This window comes from Octopus bimaculoides, chromosome 4, assembly GCF_001194135.2.
Source record: "Octopus bimaculoides isolate UCB-OBI-ISO-001 chromosome 4, ASM119413v2, whole genome shotgun sequence".
Classification (NCBI taxonomy): Eukaryota; Metazoa; Mollusca; class Cephalopoda; order Octopoda; family Octopodidae; genus Octopus; species Octopus bimaculoides.
In genome coordinates this window covers 134,222,023-134,242,102 of record NC_068984.1, presented here as the reverse complement: position 1 = coordinate 134,242,102, position 20,080 = coordinate 134,222,023, and the positions used below count along the sequence as shown (strand labels likewise).

At 30.2% G+C, this 20,080-nt stretch overlaps 1 protein-coding gene across 7 annotated transcripts in view; it reads left to right on the top strand.

The window, feature by feature from the left end:
* Positions 1–20,080, top strand: part of LOC106880165 (neurexin-3) — a 359,785-nt gene that overhangs the window by 320,176 nt on the left and 19,529 nt on the right. For all 7 annotated transcript variants that reach the window (XM_052967514.1, XM_052967515.1, XM_014930008.2 and 4 more), the window contains 2 exons: positions 12,064–12,168; positions 15,678–15,765. In XM_052967514.1, coding sequence (XP_052823474.1) covers positions 12,064–12,168; positions 15,678–15,765 — 193 coding nt within the window. The remainder of the gene's footprint in view (positions 1–12,063; positions 12,169–15,677; positions 15,766–20,080) is intronic.

Below are 20,080 nucleotides of genomic sequence, written 5' to 3'. Positions count from 1 at the left end.
TATATATATTCATCTTTCAGTCTTTCTATCTATCTGGTTTTCTATCTTTCATCTATCTAGCTATCAAACTTTTTCACTTTAATAAAAAGAATTGAAAATGTGTTAGCATCATAGGGAAGGGAATAATAATAATAATAATAATAATAATAATAATAATAATAATAATAATAATAATAATAATAATAAGTATAGATTAAAGAAAAATTATTGCATTTCAGATTAGACTACTTCAATTGTTTAAAATATGTAATCACTGGAATGCAGGCTTTGTTCCTTTGAATATTGTGTGTTTTCATACAAGCACGAATGCGCGTGTGCACGCACACACACACACACATTTATATAAATTCAGATAATTGAATGTTTTCTGACAGAAGCAATCAGATATATCTTAATATTGTTAGAAATAATGTTGTCTTTTTTACTACCACAAAAAAATAGTTCTTAAGAGAAGCATAAATTATATTTGCTTTATTTCATGAGTTACAAGAACTTAGTAAAACTTTAAAATATTTAAACTACTCAGACTTTTTATATAGTTGTGATAGATATTAAGGATCATAAAATGAAACTCAACATTAAACACATTCACAAAAGAGATTCATTGTAATGTAGTATAGATAGAATACCATTGGTCCTACTCTTTATTGAGATTTTCTTCTTTAATCAACTGAGATGTTTTTCTCTCATCTAATATTTTTTTTCTTTTTTCTCTGGGAATAAAAATGTCAATAACTAGTTAAGATTAAATGGCACTCATATTACTATACGAGTATCCATGTATTAGCTGATTTAAACTTATGTTCAGAAAAATTTGAATTGTTTATGGGTTATTACAAGCAAATAAAATACTTATAGATTTGAATAGTAATACTTAGTAAGTAAAAGGTAGAATCTTATGGAAACTATGCTGTTTCTGTTAATGGAGATTCAGTATAATGTATACATATATATTGATTTCTGTGTTATGAAGACTTCAATAGTGGATAAAATATGAATATAGTATTCAAGTTTGGTGCAAAGAATTTGATGTTTTCCAAAGCCAAAGGCTTGCTGTAAATCAATAACTGTTCCCATCACTGTGCAAAGTTTGTTTTAAATTCTAGTTTACTATGCAAGCCAGTGTACATTTTTGCACATTTATTGAGTGATTCTCCTCTCAATATATCAGTAAGTTCAGTGAAATCTATACTTCACTGCAAAAGTCATATTAACACTGAAACATATATGAAGTTGTCACCCATACTGCCAAAATAATCTAAATAATATTAATTGATAAGAATTTTCTTTTGTTTTTTATATTCCTCTCTGCATACGTATTTCTAATTAGATTTTATAATCTTCCTTCATTAAACATATAACATTATCCTTTAAGACATTAATAATTTTCTTTGTAGTTTTAACATATGCTCCTTATTATTTAAATTCTCAATTCCTTTTAAAATTGTGACAATTTTGTTTCTGTTTCAAAGGGCTTTCAATTTTACTTGATCATATAATTTCCTTTAAACTTAGTAACCTGGATGCAGAGAATTTTGTAGTTGAAGAGCAAGTTATCTTTCTTTTAAGTTTACGAAAATAACTTTATATATCATGTTGATTAGCAAGTCAAATAAACTACTAAAAAGAGAGGAAAGAGCAAACAGGTGTGTGATTGCTTGGCTTTTCATTGTACTAATGGAATAAAAAAATATAACAAATAGACAAAATAAAGACAAATGTTACTAAATTTAGACATTATCACAAAGATAAGGGAAGGGGAAAAGCTACCTGTGAGACATGAAATGAGAAAAGGGATCAGTTGCAATAAAGAGCAAAATGTTTGAGGGTTATTGATATTTATATTAGTAAATTCATAAATAGATAAATATTTATACATGTACTGTCATAAATTCCAACCCAGAATGACCAAAAACATTTCTAGATCATTGTTGTTGTTGATGTTGTCAACACCACCACCACCATCATCATTATCATCCATATTTTCTACCATGCTGGCTTGGTTGGATGGGCCTGTTTATATTTAAGGGCTCTCTTGTCAAAAACACAATTTTTCCCAAATCTTCTAATTCCCTCTCAAATCTTCTAATAGTGGCCTCCACGATAGTCCTGATATACACTTATAAGGTTCAGTTCTTCACCCTCTTCTCTCTGGAATACGATTTCTGCTTTGTTTGTCTTGCTTTAAAGAGCCAGCTTTAGTTGTAAGGAGAGAGAAAACTTTTGTTAATAATTGAGATAAACATTTCTTTGTACTTTTAAAACCCTATTTGAACATTAGTCCCAGCATTTTCAAAAGAACCAGCTTTAGCAATGATTATATTATTTAAGTAGTAAAACTTATTTTTACTTCCAGTAAGCTTTGTGGGTATCCAATGTCTTCATTTTATGACTAACCAAAGATGCCATGCAGAGGGACTGAACTGAAAACCACATGGTTGCAAAGCAAACTTCTTAACCACAGACCCATACTTGCACATATGTGTGTGTGTGTGTGTGTGTGTGTGTGTAAACATATATGTATATATATATATAACTTGAAAGGTTGTTTCAAGTCCATTCAGGCCTACCAGCATATTAAATCAGGTTGGTTTCCATGATATTTAAGTAACTGGGCTTGCAGGCTTTTCATTTGAGTACATTGAGTAGTTAAATGAAGTGCCTTGCTCAAGAACACAACATGTTGCCCAGTTTGAAAGCTCAGGAAGTCAACACTCAGACCACTACATTACACACCTTCTCACACATATATATAATTCATATTAATATATATTAAAATATAATTCATATTAATATAAGTTTGGCAATGCAAACAGGAAAGCTAGAACTCACAACATTAATGTGTATATCTATACGTATTTTATTAATATTTAGCAGAAGCAACAAAGGTTTGAGAGTTTCATATATTAACACTTTGATAAGGGCTCACACACGAAACCATCAACCTTTGAATCACTCTGTAACTTCTGTTAAATACTAGCTTCAAATTTTGGCACAAGGTCAGAAATTTTAGTGAAGAGGAAAGTCAATTACATCAACCCAAGAGTTCAATTGGTACTTATTTTATAGACCCTGAAAGAATGAAAGACAAAATCAACTTCAGCAGTATTTGAACTGAGAATGTAAAGATGGATGAAATGCCACTAAACATTTTTCCCAGCATGCTAATGATTCTGCCAGCTCCCTGCCTTGCTTCTGCCAGTGCAAGACAATGTTTGGTTTCTTCCTCATGAGTTCTCTCAACACTCTACTATTTGCAGAGTGAATTACAATCTCTTGTTTCTGCACTGTATTGTTGTGGCTGACATGAGATGGGTGTAGCATGTCTAGAAAAAAAGAAAAAGTCACTAGCTGTCTGTAAATGGGAAACTAGTGCCAACACCAGCATTTGGATTGATCCACTGAAGTCCTTGCTAAGTATCTTGTGGAACATGAATGGTGTTATCCTTTATGAAGTACTGAAAGAAGGAAAAAAGATCATTACTGCAGGCGTTTACTGCCCACAACTCAATCATGTAAATAAAGAATTATGTGTGCCTTTTGTAACCAAAAACCTCATAGTTGGCAGGCAAACTTCTCAACTGCACAGCCATCCCAGCATCACACACATGCACACATACACACATATACAGTATATATGTAATGCATGTGTGTGTGTGTGTGTGTGTGTGTGTTTTGTGCTTGCGAGTCTGTGTAACTGTATAAACACTGTGATCATTTCTTCATTATATAATTCAATAGATCTGTATAAAATGACTTACACATCTACATATACAAATTAGCTTATGGCCACAACCTCAATTTGTATATAAATATATTTTTACAGTACACATAAGCATTCATACTATACCAATACTCTGAATCATGGAAATATCCATACAATTACAACCACCCAAGTACATGCAAATTTATGTAATACAGTATAACACATCATCACATATTACACTGTATCATATAAATATAGGTGATAAATATATATATACATGATAAATGATCCAGTTATATTCTTCACTGCATTAAATGCCAATAATGTGATTAATGGGGAATGTAAAAATTTAACTCAGCTTCCTGATTTACTTGAGTGAATGAGTGAATGCTTCAAAAAGGAAAATAATAAATCATGCAGATTATAAATAATGCACATAAATAAATTCAGAATATCATTCATAATTATGATAAAGAACTTGTCATATAAAATAGTATTTTGTGTAAATTGTAAGAAATTATATTTTCTAAAGATGAAGAGCTAAAAATGTTGTCATGATTCTTTGAATTTCCCTTCTCAGACATTTCTTTATGGCTGGATGAGCTTCCTAATACATACTACTTTATAGCATTGCAAGAAACCTTATCTCTCCATGGTATTAGGATAGGATGCACTTAGAATAAGATTGTCCCATGAATAGATGGTCCCTAGCTACCAAATCAGGTAGGATAGTTTTATCTTGTATGGCTTGGTATTAAAATTGTCAACCTTGTGTGGAATAAGGCATACAGACTGAGTTGCAAAGCTTGTGGTGATTCATACAGGGAGAATATTTAACAATAAATAAGTTCATGACAGCTAAATGGATATGATAAACTAAAAAAATTTATAGTGCACAAATATTGGGAATTGCTAACTAGCACGTGTGCGTGCGTGTGTGTGTGTGTGTGTGTGTGTGTGTTCATGCATGTAAAAACGAAAACTAAAAAGAATAATTCAGAATGGACTGTAGTATGTATTTGACTAAAAGGAATAAGTTAACTGCTTTCATAGAAGGTATAACCTGGTGGCTAATGGAACCAATTCTAAATGAGAAAGGGAGAAATTCTCAAGAATCAAGAGTCCTTATGAGCTGACATACCATTAAGAAATAAAACATTCTGATAATCTCGGAATAAGAGGACAGTTGTGTACCTATGTTTCTACCTCAATAGACATCATCAGCACTGCTCTTGCCCTCTCATGCTTCCAGCAGAGTTAAAGACCTAGGGAATCTGCATAAATAAAAATGAGCCAAGAGGAATAATTTAGAATGGACAGTAGCATGTATGTATGTATTACATACATATGTATGTATGTATTTATGTATACATGCATGTATGCATGTATACATACATGCAAAGTTAAAAGAATAGACATTGGCAGTTCAATCTGTGCTACACATGTTTTGGTAGCAAGACAATTTTTATTGATTACCTGTGTATTATGTCATCCTAATGCCTGCTACATCCTCAGGCCACCAAACTGCCAAGGTAACAGAAATTGATTGCACTTACATTCAAACAGCAAAAGCAAGGGAGAAAAAAATCAAATGTAAGCACAATTGAACAGCACGTATCCATTTTCCCAACCTTATTGTATGTTTAGCATATGCTATGGAGTTGTAGCATGCCTGTTATCTTTCCTAAATTGTTCCAGTTCTGTAATAGAAGAAGGAATATTATTAATTGCATTAATAGTTATCACCAAGCTAACATGGACTGCCATGTTAGCTTGGCAATAACTATTAGTACCCAGTACTGTTGCCATAGTCTCTTTTAGAGAGATTTAGAAATAATAGTATTTCTGTAATTATTAATTGATTAATTAACAAATCAAATCTATCAATTTTTCCCTCAGAGTATCTTATTAGCTAATCTCATGCTGGATCCTATTGAGCTAATGACCACGATTGATGTGATCCCTACCTATTGGTGTGTGTGTGTGTGTGTGTGTGTGTTGGCAAATCTTATACTTTCACTTTCCTCCTTTTTATTTATACATAACATCTAGCCTCTCTTCTTGTTACATGATTTTGTGCTTCTCCCTTCATTTTCCTGCATTCTTTTCATGCTTGTATTCTAGCTTTATAGTTCTGTTTATTGTACCATTCCACTACCATGTTAATTTCAGTTTACTAGAACCTTGTTCCTCCATAGACCTGATCTTTAACTTACAGCAAGTTGTCTTGTAGAAATCCTAGTTATATTCCTTATTGTGGGTCATTGTCTTCTTTTTGACATACACATTATCTGGTATTTATTTGAACTTGCATTAAACAGAAGGATCTTTCAACTTCTATACCCTCATTCTCCAGATTACCTTGCATTTCAAAGTCCAACTAGCTCTTACTCAGATGTCACCAAGTGTTAGTCAATGTTAAGCAGTACATTCTTCATTGATGAAAGACTTAGTATGCACAACTGTCTATCCTGTTTTCTTATGTGTTTAAGGTCTATTTAGCTTGCATTTTTGCTTGAGTGATTAGCTGGCTGATTTCCTGAAGTTAGTATTGCGAATGGTATGATCATTTGCATCAGAGAACTCTAAGAGCCTTCTTCATTCACTCAGAATAGCCATTATGTATTCACTCAGAATACCTCAGAACAACCATTATGGTGTTGCCCAATATATTTGTTAAAGTCATCAAGGTATAATAAGGAGGCTACTATCAGTTTTTATTGCAGTAGTCTACAAGCAGTTCTCATAGAAGTTCTCATAGAAACTGTCCTTTTGTTCATCAATCTGACCTGATTGCAGTGCATATGCAGAGATCAGTGCTGATACTGTGTCACCTATAACTTTTCTAAGCTTAATTATTTTGTCACAGTCGTCATTTAAATTCTCTAGCTCAATGTCTAGTTCCTCTAACCATGAGTAATCTCATAGAGTGGTGTAGTCTTCAGTACAACTGAGCAATCATATGAAAATTGATAATATTTTTGGTAGCTTCCACTGCCTTGCTTATCTCTTTCCATAATCATGAACTACTATTCCAGAATACTGTGAATAGCTGGCCATTATGTCAGTAACTCATTACCAACTACTACAGAAACCAATGTTGCAAGATTTTTCATATCATGTATGATCAGAGGTTTTAGGGGATGAGTGAATGATGGTTTGTCTATATATACATACTTGTTATACTCATGCACTTACTGGACAAAATACCATAATACACCTTCAGTTATTCATTCCATATATTAACACTCCAAGGTCTATGGTCTGTGGGTTTGGCTTACTGAAAATATTGATTCTTTTTCAATGTGCATCATAAAAATCACACATCATAAAATGTTTATAAAAGTAGTTTATTGTAAATAACAGGCTTAGTTTATTTATTTGAAATATTATTGCTATAGTATACCATCTACTTGCCACATGCCCTATGACCTGATATGATTATTACCTAAACATAATAATGATAATGTAAACAGCATATTTATACACTTAAACCATACTGGTATAAACAGATTTGTGTAAATATGAGGTTACAACACTAATACTACTTTACATTACCAAATATATTCAAAGTGTGTGAATGTTATAAATATGAAATATATTTTGATATATTGAACATAGTTACTTATCTTCTGCAATATCTTTCATGTCCACTTTCATATCTATTTCATACCAGTGGTTATCCTTTTCAGTTTGTTGTTTATTAGTGGTTCTATGCTACCTTCAGCAAAGCACTTAGCTGCTTGCGTAAAAGCTTTATTATCAGGCATTTTTTTTTCCACAAATATGTTTTAACATTAAATAATTCTAAAATAAACCTTCTAAACAATTTTTGTGTGTTTGTGTGGAGAGAGAGACAGAGAGAGAGAGAGAGAGAGAGAGAGATGGAGGAGGTAGAGTGAAAAAAACACTTGTATTTTACTTCAACAAATCCTAATTAAAATTTCATTACTGGTATAAATTTCATGCTATATTTTGTGTATAAATTTCAGCAAACATGAACATGTACATCAGATGTCCATGCAGTATTTCATACCTAGATAACTTTTTGTAACACCAATTAGTTAACCTTAAAGTAAGAGTTGTATTTATTTTCATGTTAAACTGATTAGATTAGTGTAAAATAGTGTACCTGCTCATATTACAAAAATCACTTCTTACTCTAACATTTCAAACCATAACCTATAAGTCTGGTTGTTATAGTTTCCAGATTTTTTACATCTTATATAAGGTATAATATAAAGATGAATATATGCATATGGTGGGGTGCTTTAAGGGTATCACGAAGGGTCTGGTTGGAGGCCCAACTTTCTGAGTTCTTTTATGGGGCTTAGAAAAATTGAGGACCGCTGCAATAAGTGTGTGAATCTGAGAGGGGAATATGTTGAATAAAATAATAATTAACCTATCCCCCTGTATTTTCTTTTGCCCAAAGCCAGGAACTTTTCAGCACATCCTCATATGTATGTGTGTTCACAGATATTCATTTGGGAAGAAAAGTTTTGTTTTCTACATGTGTACACTGTTTGTATCATATCTTGTGGGTTTATTAATATATTTATTAACAATGAACAAATGTGTGTGTGTGTGGAGAGATAGATAGATAGATAGATAGATAGATAGATAGATAGATAGATAGATAGATAGATAGATAGATAGATAGATAGATAGAAAATTTAGCTATAGGGATTCTTTAAGAATCAAAATACAACAGCATGAAAGATGCCAGAAAATGGCTAGGTACAAACACATAGAGGCCACAGTGAAATAAAACAATATCATAGACTTCAATCGCTGGCAGAATACCATAGATGTACAAGTACCAAATCCAATTTGTAACCATTGATCCATTTATCCAGTGAATCCTTGGTGTGGCATAGGTTTAAAATAGTAAACATGCATGGTGTTTAAAATTTAAGATATCTGTTTCAGTAGAATTTTATTTAATATACAATCCACCATCATCAAGTAAAATCTTACCTGTTCAAAATTTTACCTGATGATGGTGGATTGTATATTATGATGTAATCTTTTATGACTACCTTGAATAAAACTTTAGCAAAACAGTTGTCGTAAATTTTAAATGTCATTCAAATTCACCATTTTATATATTCATTTATGTCTGTCTGTCTGTATGTATGTATGTATGTATGTATGTTTGTGTGTGTGTGTGTGTGTATGTATGCATATATCCAAGTTGTTCTTGGATAAGATACCATATTTTCCATCTTATCCACAAGCAACTTATGTTAGGGGAATTTGTCTTAGAAGTGTTAAATTTTTAAGTTTCTTGAGATCTGAGTCAAAAAGAAAGTGATTATAGTGCCTTTTTGCATGTTCTTTTATACTAGAAATGAGTTAGTGAAGTTTTTATTTAAATTGCACAATTGGTACTTAATAGTTTGGGAGAGAGGCATCTGAAAAGAATAGTCAATATATTCAACAGAATATTTGAAAGGAGAGACAATAATAATGATAATAGGAACAAAGAATAAATTAAATAAACTTAAATGATGACATTACATCTTTTCTAACTGTTATAACAACAGTTATAAAAGATGCAGTTTGACAGTGTTTTTAATTTTTCAGAAGTATTTATTAGTACATCATTTAGACAGCTTTCTTTGGCTGTATTCAAGTATACAAGTTAATCAAGTATATGGGTAGAGTAAATATGTAAGCAATTTTTTCCACCCTGAGGTGTTCTTCAAATTCTCCAGAAGATGTTTAGAGGTGCTTCATTTTTAAACAGAAAAATTATTAAACACAGAGAAACATATGCTTGAACTTAGTTTTAACAGTTTCTTTTCTACACAAACATTATATAACAACTTGTTAACAAATGCAAATCAAAATATGGATTTAAAAATTTACTGTTGCTTGGATATACTTTCACTTATTGTAAGTATACATATCATATATACACTGATAGGATAAGTTAACTTATAAAATGAATGTTCTGTTTGACAGATTTTGTTATAAATAGAACCTGTTATAAGTACACATGTGTGAAAATGTATATATCAGCACACACAATGCTGGACATACATAAATGGCTACTTCTATATGTATGCTTTATTTTGAAGTGAAAATCTAACCCCAGAATAGAGATATATTGATTTTCTCTAGTTGTTATATTATTATTCTTTGGAGTATTAAATCAATTTTCTTCTCCTTTCCCTTTAGTTCTCCTGTCTTTCTGAACAGAATGCATTAAAAATAACTTCAAAACATTTATATGTACTGAGAATTTTAATCCTTAGATTTTTATGACATAAAATTAATTTTTTCATGAATAATAAAAGGAAGTTGTCTATAAAAATCTTAAATAAACAAATTTCAGTGTTCTAAATAGCATATTCCATGTTTTTAACTAAGATTGATTCCTTATGGGATTCTACAGGTCTAATTGTGGGTGTGGGTGTGTGAGGGTGTGTGTGAGTAGGTGTGGGTGTATGTGTGTGCACACACATGCATCTGCTTGTCTGTGTGTATAAGTGTGTGTGTTTTTGTGTGTGTGCTTGTATGTGATTTTGTGTGTGTGTTTATTACCTGGATTTTAGAATCTTAGTTCTCAGAGTATACATTTTGTATTACTTGTATCAAAATAAAGGGTTGTTGTTGTTGTTTTAATCTAGCTAGGATTTCAGTTTAGAGGAAGCATTGCGTTTGGATTATCCTAAAGAAATTTCTACAGTATTAGGTTCCAGTTTTACAACATGTAAAACCTTTGATGTTATTGTCATGTTCTAATAACAGCTGTTACTTTCAATGAATAGTAAGGCCTGTTATTAAATTCATTATTTGAATATTAATCTTAATTTAATTTCAACATGAGAATTTTAATTCATTATAAGTTATTTGCATTATCATAAAACAATCAAATTATTTTGCTTTCAATTTTAAAAGTGTTTGGTTTGTTTACATTTTTGTTTTGTTTTGGTTTTTGGTTTTTTTCTGAATTTGCCCAAGAGTATTTGTAACAATAAATATTATCCTTTAATTTAGAGAAAAATAAAATACTTGGGTATTGTTTGATAGAACATATATGGTAGATAATGATGGATATCCTAAAAGGAAGTAGCTGAGGCAACTAAGGGGTAAATAACAAGCTTAATATAATTGTTTCTAACATAGGCATTAGAGCTTAGTCAGCTTGACTGATACTTTATTTTATTGACCCTGGGAAGATGATGAGTAAAGTTGATCTCGGGAAGACTTGAACTCAGGCCATGCTACTGATTCTTCTAATCCACCACTCTGCGTTTGCCTGTTATGATAAAAGATAACAACCTGCTATATAATAGGGAATCAAAATATTCATTGTGAAATAATTTAGAGAACAGAATTAGAAAATTAACAATTTATAATTTTTGCAGTGATAACCAAACTCTTTATTAAAAATATAGTTGAGGCGTTCCATATTTGTTGAATCTAATTTTATATGTTGCTTTGGAATAAGAATGCTTTGAAAACTGTGTGATCCAAAGATTCATGAACTAATCTTTAGAGTAAATGAATGTGCCAAATCTCTAAGCTTAAGTCATGCAATACTGAAATTCATAGATTTCAATTTAACCTTATGCAAAACTATCAAATCAAGAGAATTAAAAGAGAGTATTGATTTGGTGAGAAACTATATGATTCTCATTTTTAATCCCCTTTTTGCAGTAAGACTGTCATATATAGCATCAATATTATACAGAATTCAGTGTACTTAAAATCTGTACTTTGCCTACAACGATGAATTATTTAGCTTATAACTAATGCAACATATCCTTTGGTGTTAAGATCTTTCACTGCTCATCACTATTTCTCACCCCTCTAATTCAACTCATACTAACAAATTTACTAAAATAATTTACTAGTGCTAAGGAAAAAATCTTGGACTAGAATTAGAACATTAAAGCATTTTAAAATTGTTACAATAATATTTTTAACAAGAATACTTATCAATAATACTGATTGGAGCCTGATGTAGCCATCTGGTTTCACCAGTCCTCAGTCAAATCGTCCAACCCATGCTAGCATGGAAAGCGGACGTTAAACGATGATGATGATGATGATGATGATGATAATGATGATATCGATTCACTATATTAAAATTCATTACTTATTACAGTAATGAATAATAGGCATATCAAAAATGATTTCATATATGGAAACAACTCTTAAGGAAACAAAAGCATCACTGATAAATATAAACTTTATCTGATGCAGAAGTAAAAAAACTCATGTAAAATCTGGAAATTGGATTTCAAACTTATAATTTAGCAGTCATTGTTACATCTTCACTCATTCTGTGTATTCAGCTTGTCATATTCTTACATTCATGTTATCTAAATTATCTTTTACAGGTGAGCAAATGAGTATATTCAACAACCAAGCTTACATATACATTGGTGGAAAGAAAGATAGCTGGGACTCACAGATTCAGAAGGCATACCGTGGAGAAATATCAGGTACTTTCAGACATGTTTCATTATTACTGTTGTGTTAGGGTTAGGGTAGCCCTTATTGGGCAGCAGAATTATAACTAAATGTTATCCAATTGTAACTCTCTTGTCTATTTTGAGACATAATATATTTAGCTCTGCATTATCCAATGTGTTCTTCCTGAAATGGTAGAGTGTGATCTGAGAGAGACTAGCTGCTATTTCTAGCAGGTTAAGCAACTATTGAGAGATTCTTTCATTTGCTCATGTTTCATTGGTAATGTTGTTATACATTTTCTCAGTCAGAATCTATTTCAAATTCAATCTAAATTTTATTAGTTTCTTTATTTGTCTGGGTCTTTTAACTAGTTCTATTCCACCTTAAGTCTCCTTTGTCTGAAAGTCAACTCTACAAAACTTGTGATCATAGAATTTCTCCCTTTTCTTCACATTTATTCTAAGTATAACTTATCACTACCTACAGCTTCTTCTGTGAATGGTACATCGTAATCAGATTTTGGATTTAGTGAAGTTATTCCATTTATTTCCTTCAAGTTAAATAATATCATTTTCTTTTACTAATCCTAGCCTACAACTACATGAAAGTATTTCTCATCATATACATTATATTATCTACCTTTTATCTACGAAGGAAATTCTTTTATTGTATATATTTTCTGAATTTCCTCCAGCTTCTGCTATTGTCAGAATAACTTTTTTTTCTGATTCATTTCAATGATATAATAGAATTTCATACATGAAACATTTCATGCTGAATTGACAAGTATTAACTAATATAATAGCCTAGAATTTCTTTTTTTTTTTTGTTTCCTTTTGAGAATAATATTGTTTCTGATTTTAAAAGAAATTGTTCCAATTGTTTCTGCCACTGTGTCTCATTTTAAAGAGCATTGATATACCACAGTCTGTTCAGAGACCATGGCTATATGAAATTATAGTATATTCCATCTGCTTTTTTATCCAGTGTGTTTAAGACATGTTCAGAGATACTGGTAACATCTGTGTGATAAATAATATGATTGTTGTTTAACCACATGTTGGCTCTGATTAAATAGATCTTAGATCAAAAGCATTCTAGCCAAGGCCATCCATCTTTTGTTGCTTTTTAAAACATGTTTCAGATTACATTGCTTAATATGTATTTCTCTTCTGAAAATAGCAGGTTGTGATCTGTAGGGTATTGGCAGGCTATTTATAGCACATTGAATAGGCTCCTTTCAGGGCAAACTTTATTGATGAGTTTGTATCCCAATTATTACTAATGGTTAACAACCCAGTGTGAAATTTGTGCTTCTTAGCAAGTGTTTTGCTTTTATAAGTTAATCAAAAGAGAAAGAACAGTGTTCATGACACTTGTAGGGTTCCCAGACCGATGTGTAGCAACAACATCCCATAGATGTGAATAGTACACTAGCATGGATTTTATTTGAACTTTATAGATGGTTAACTTGTCAAGGATTCTGGGATTCTAAAGAAGAATCCTAGTCTTTGTAATGCAGTTTTGATAATGTTATTCATACGGTATTAACATGGAAGATCATCAGATACAAAGCCTAGTATTTGTATGTGTACTATGCGCATTATTCATGCTTATAAGGTCTGATATATAAGACTTTTTCCTTTGATATGTATTGTGAATGAATATCCATGCTGTTAAAAGAGATAAAGTTGTCATGATTCTATTAATTGTTTTACTTGTGAGTGTATGGTGTTGGGTGTTTAGGTCATGTGTGAATGATGCTTGTGGGTGTAAAGTTAAGAAAGATTGAAGTATAGTATCATTTGCATGGAAGTGTGTATAGAAGTAGAGCAGGTTCACAAATGAACATAGTTAAATCCGAAAGATGTTACTGGATCTTAAGATACACCAGAGTTGATATGTGTAAGCTCCATTGGCACATAGTGCAAAGGGAAGGTATGAGAGAAAGTATCCAATCCAAGAAATGACTGATGGTTATAGAGCATACCCAGAAAGATTTTATCCTAAACATGATCTGCAATTTTGCTGATGTTAAGTGTAATGGTGCAAACATTATATCTTTTAATGTGTCACATTTGGTTGTAAATAAATAGTTTTTAGTGAAGGAGGTTTTAATACTTAAGTGAATGAATTCCTTTGTATATTATTTGTTTCTGGAATAATTGTTAGAATAATAGATAAGTAGGTTGCTTAACATTTAGGAGTAACCCATAATTCTTGGTTGTTTTGTGAGAGAAAGATCATTGCACTTTTAGGAGGTATCGTAGAAGTGAATATCTCAATATACTGAGTCATCAATTTATTCTGAGTCATTTAATGTTTCTTTTCTTTTTAATAAAGTTCATAGTAATATTATAGGCAATGCCAAGGACATGAGATTTCTTTTTGTATGTGGAATGACAATATTTTCCAAGTGTTCCTCAAGGTACAAAATGATAATTTCTTAAATTACTAGTGAATGGGATAACAGTGAAATTGTTTTGTGGTGCAATTAATCTATTTTAGAGTGTCAAAACATATAAATGTTACCAGTGTATTGATATGGAAACAGTTGCTCATGACTAAAAGAAAATCCTTACCATTAGTATCTAGAAAATCTTTACCACTGTATCTAGAAGTGTTGGCAAAGGGGAGGTTGTAAAATACTGCTGCAAAGGATCTGTCCGACTCATGCTACTTAAAAGAATAACTTAAACTGAAAAACAACTTAACTGACAAGGAAACTTAAACTGAAACAAACAAAAAGCTAATGTAACAAATTACAACCCTCTCTACAAAAGTTTTGTAAATGAGAACATTTATTGGTTTTATCTTGTAGTTTAGTTTTTCTTTTCACTTAACAATGTTATCATTTTAAGAATTCATTTCTCATCTTTACTCATTCAGAAGTCTTGATGTTGAATTTCTGGTGAATTTGAATTATTTTCCCATTTTAAATTGAGCTAATTTTACCTTATGTTTTTACAGTCTATATCTGCTTACCAGCACTTATTCATCGAAGTTAATCTTTAGTCCTAGATCAACAATAAAATTGCATCTTTGAAAAGCATGAGCTAATGTTTTTCTTCAAAACAGCTTCTGATACTGAGATTTTGCTAAATCAAAACAACTTATTGAATCTTTATTTCTATCTCTTATGATCCTTCCTAGAGTATAAACAACCAATACAAACAATCTCTGATCTTTGAAAATTCATGCAAATTATTAACCCTGAATGGCTTGTCTAACAATCCCACATTGCAATTTCAAAAGAACCATTGAACTTAGAATTTAACACTTTTTTTTCTAGAATACAAATCAAAAATTATGTTTTCTCTAAAGTTACTTCTTCCTTTCTTTAACATAATCTGCAATAGTATAAGATAATTAGAAAATACATCAGACCTAACATAGATTTGTACTCCTTAGCTAGATCATTGTTCTACACTAAACTGAATTTTATGAAATCATTTCATTTGTCCATTATACTTAATATCTTTAACATTTCTTATTTATCATGGATTATTCTAAGTGATTCATCTGTATTTAATTTCAGGTTTAGTCTTTAATGGACTCAAAGTTCTTGACATGGCTGCTGCCAACAACTCCAGAATATCCATAGAAGGGAATGTAAAATTGGTGAAGTATGTCAACTAATTATAAATCACCCTTTCTGTTCATTATTGTATATTTTAAATGCTTAATTTCATATTACAACAGCACATGACATATCATAATGAGTCATAAGAAATTATCCAAAGTATCTGTTTAATTATGCATCAGGATCTAAAATATTTTGAAAGCAACGGAGAAGATAATAATCTCTCTTGTACATTATAAAATCAGGTAATAGACTTTTTAAAAACCATATCATGCATAAAAGAAAATCTAAAAAATGATGTACAAGTTCTTGTCAAGCTACTGAAAAGGTTAATTTTCTGAAGGTGAGCAATAACACAAAGCTAAATCTTATCTTAAACAAATACTCTAAAATATGGTGACTTTGATTACCAAAAAAAAAAAAAAAAAAAAAAAAAAAAAAAAAAAACAAAGAAAATCTATTTTGAACCTTCAAGGAAGTTCAGTCACTGATTATATATCGATTATATATTGTACTTTTTTTCATTTCAACTTATATTTTACAGCAACATCAGGTAATATAAGATCCTTGATCAAAATATCACTAATGAATATTCTTCATTTTTCCATTAATTTGATGTGTAACTTTATTCCTTGATTCCTACATCAAAAAGCTCTTTTTAATAAGCTGAAAATTGTATATAAGACAAATGTATATATTTTACTTGTATATTAATTTTGTACACATACATTTTATGCATATAAATATATAGCTTCTTTACATATCTGAATAAGTATATGTAAATATACATATATGCATATATTTGTGCCTGCAATTGTACATATGTATATCTGTTATTGTGTGAGTGTGTATGTGTGTGTGTGTGTTTGACTACACTTAATATATTTCAGGCATGCTTGCATCTAAATATATTTTTATGCATGCTTGGTTGGTGCTAGGATTTATCTTAACATCTTCCTCAAGACATTGTCCATTTTATTTGTGGATTATTTCTCCATTTATCCTCAGAGAAGGTTATATTCTCAAACTAATATTGTTTTCATTTTCCACATGCTAATTAATATTCGAAACTCAAAAAGTATCTTTTGTTATGTTAGTTTTGTGTCTCTCCTCAAACATGAAATTTTATAATTATAATGGACAACATTCTCCATTCATTTTTTCCAATTCATTTTATTCCCTAAATTGCAATACATAACAACAAATTCATTCAATTCTTACTGGTGTAAAACTTCTCATAGATATATTTTCTTTTGAGTATGATTAAATATCACAAATAATATTTCATTTTTTGGGTTATGCAATGTCACCAAGATTTTTTTGTGTGTGTTTCAAGAAAACAAAAGGCAGTATTTATTTTCCTTTATTACTCTGATATGATTCAGAAAAAGGTTGAATAAAAACTTGTTACTAAAGTTTGACTTATTAAAGTTGTTATAAAAGTTCGGCTGATGGAATTTTTTATTGATGATACACAGTACTTTTTGAGATTTTTCAGTATCTTTCCTTTATTTATGAATCCAAATAATCAACCCATTTACAAGCATTTACTATATCATTCTGTCTGTCTGTCTGTTGGCCAAAAGGTGATTTAAAAGAAAATTGAAAAAATAACTAAAATTTTGCGCTAAATAATAAAGAAAATAGTCCATGACTGCCAGTAAATTTAAAATCTTATCACCATTCAGTTTTATTGCCTTTACCATCATCTCCACCATTTTATATTTATTTATTTCAATTTTAAATCCAAAATTTTATTTGCTTCTGTTACAGATTATATACATCACTTCAAATTTAATTATTCAGCTAGATAGAGATTCTTTTGAAATGAATTTAAATAAAGATCACCCATCTTTACTTTTTTGATTTTATTCCATACTTTAAATTTCTCAATCATTTCTTCATTTCTGGATATTGTCTATTCCTTATTTTCTCTTCATATCTCATGTCAAAACTCCTACTCCTACAACTCTTTCTTCCAATTTCTCATTTATTAAAACATTTCTTCACTAGAATCCCTGCAGTGTTTGGCTTCATTTTACCATAAATTCACTGACATTTACCACCATCTAAATTTAATAACTTCCCAAAGAGATTACCCTTAGGAAAACAATCATCTCAGTTTATACCATTGATTTATCAAAAGTTAACAGAAAATTTTAAATTCCTTAATTATAGAAAATATAAATTATGTAACTAACTGAAAAGTCAAGAGGAAAATGTTGCATGTAAATTAATTTTAACCCAGCATCACCAAGTATAATTATGGGATTTTAATTTCACTTCCAGGATGCTTTATATTTGTGTTAGTATCACCAGTGCTCAGTAACCAACATAGATTATATTTTCTTTACTGATACAATTTTTTATTAATTAGATTTAAGTTATATTAATTCATAAATTGTTTCTAAATAAAGGAGCAAAAAGTGGTTTGAAGCATGGCTAATTATTGTTTATTTTAGAAATAAGGATACTTAAAATATTCCAAATGTTTTATAGTAAGCACTATCATGAAAAATATAAACATAGTTAAGAGGAGTATCAAAGTCTTTACAATTTAAGCAAAGCTTTTCTTAAAATAAATAAGATTGGAATATTTTATGTGAACCTTATATGCATGTGAATATACCAAACAATATATTTGTATATATAACTATGTATCTCTTTCATGCATGCCTATCTGGGTATCTAGCTATGCATGTACATGAATGATTCAGTAATTAGTTTTAGTTTTATTTAATCAAGGTTTATCATGAAAGAAGCCTTTGCACATTTGATGTCAATATATTTTTAAAATGTCTTTGAATAATTAGAAATGAGGAATGTGTGTGCATATGTCATAAGGATAAGTTAACCAAACCATTATCCTTACTTTGTGTATTCCTACCATAAAAGAATAAATATCTTGTTCACAGTTATTCCTTGTTTAACTGCACACCATATTTCACTAGAGTTTTTACTTTTTGATCACATTATTTAATTTTTTTTTTTAAATAATCGCTCTTTGTGTCACCTCCTTTTTATAAGCCCATTCAGATTGAAAACATTCAACACTGAAATATGTTCTTGTTCTACCAGTGTCTGATTAATTACATCTAATAAGTAGTGATCACATACTCTATACTAAGAATTGATATTCCATTATATAGTAATGTTATGAATTAAATCTTTGAAAAACAATCCCTAAGGAGTACTTTCTATAAAAGATATTCCCCATTCATGCTCCTTCAGCTAAGCTTATCTGTTAAAGAGAAGTTTAAAAATACTGTATAATTGGATAACATTAATAATTATACTGCTTAGTAGAATAATTGCACTTCCAGTTATATTATCAAGGCCCTAATAAATTCAATCTAATCCTCATAAACATATGGTCCTTGAGAAGTCCTAAATTTTTTTTATAATTCTAGTATATTTGTCTGGTGGGGCTTTGTTTCTTTATAATTGAAATTTTAGTTGTAAAGTTAGTACAGACATTGTACTTTAGTTAGAAAATAGAATTTTTCCATCTGAGTTCTTGCTGTCTATTTTGTGACTAGTGAGTAGCAATATTTTTTTTTTTCAATTTGTTGTAATTTCACAATCAACAAATTTATCAATTAATACATTTATAAATTAACTAACATTGTTCAAAGAATGTATTTTAAGTAAATGGTCAGACACTACAAATTATTGAGACAATATTAAACAAAAATATATAGAACACTGATGTTTAAATTCTTAAATAAAAAAGAATTACATTCTCCATGTTCTGTAAAGTCATGCTTCAATGCTACATTTATTCAAAATCTATAAACTGATCAGGGTTAATTGAATAGTATACATTGTACTTACTTATTCCCTACTGTACAACCACAATTTTGGTGTAGAGGACTTCATTTACAAATCTATTTTAAACAAAACATACTTTAGTTTTATAAAAATACATATACTAGTCCAGTTGTTGTTTTAAATATTCTGTGCAGAGATCTTACTATTTGACCAAATGTGATGTGTAAATGGTATTTGTTCTGTTAGGGAAACTGCATCACAAGCCTCTGATCTTGTGACCATGTGATCAGTAGTATATAGAATGTAGAAAAAACATATAGTGATATACACAAAATGAAACATATTTAGTGGATAAGGGATCTATAGATTAGCAAGTATTCTTAGATTGATTCTATCAGGCATAGTTAAATATCTCAAATATATTATTTTAATTATACATATATCCAATGGCATTGCATGGATTTTTGCCACCCTGTTTAGTTTACACAGCATACATCAGATACACTACTGCATGCACACATACAGACACATATCTATCTATCTATCTATCTATCTATCTATTTATCTGTGTGTGTGTGTGTGTGTGT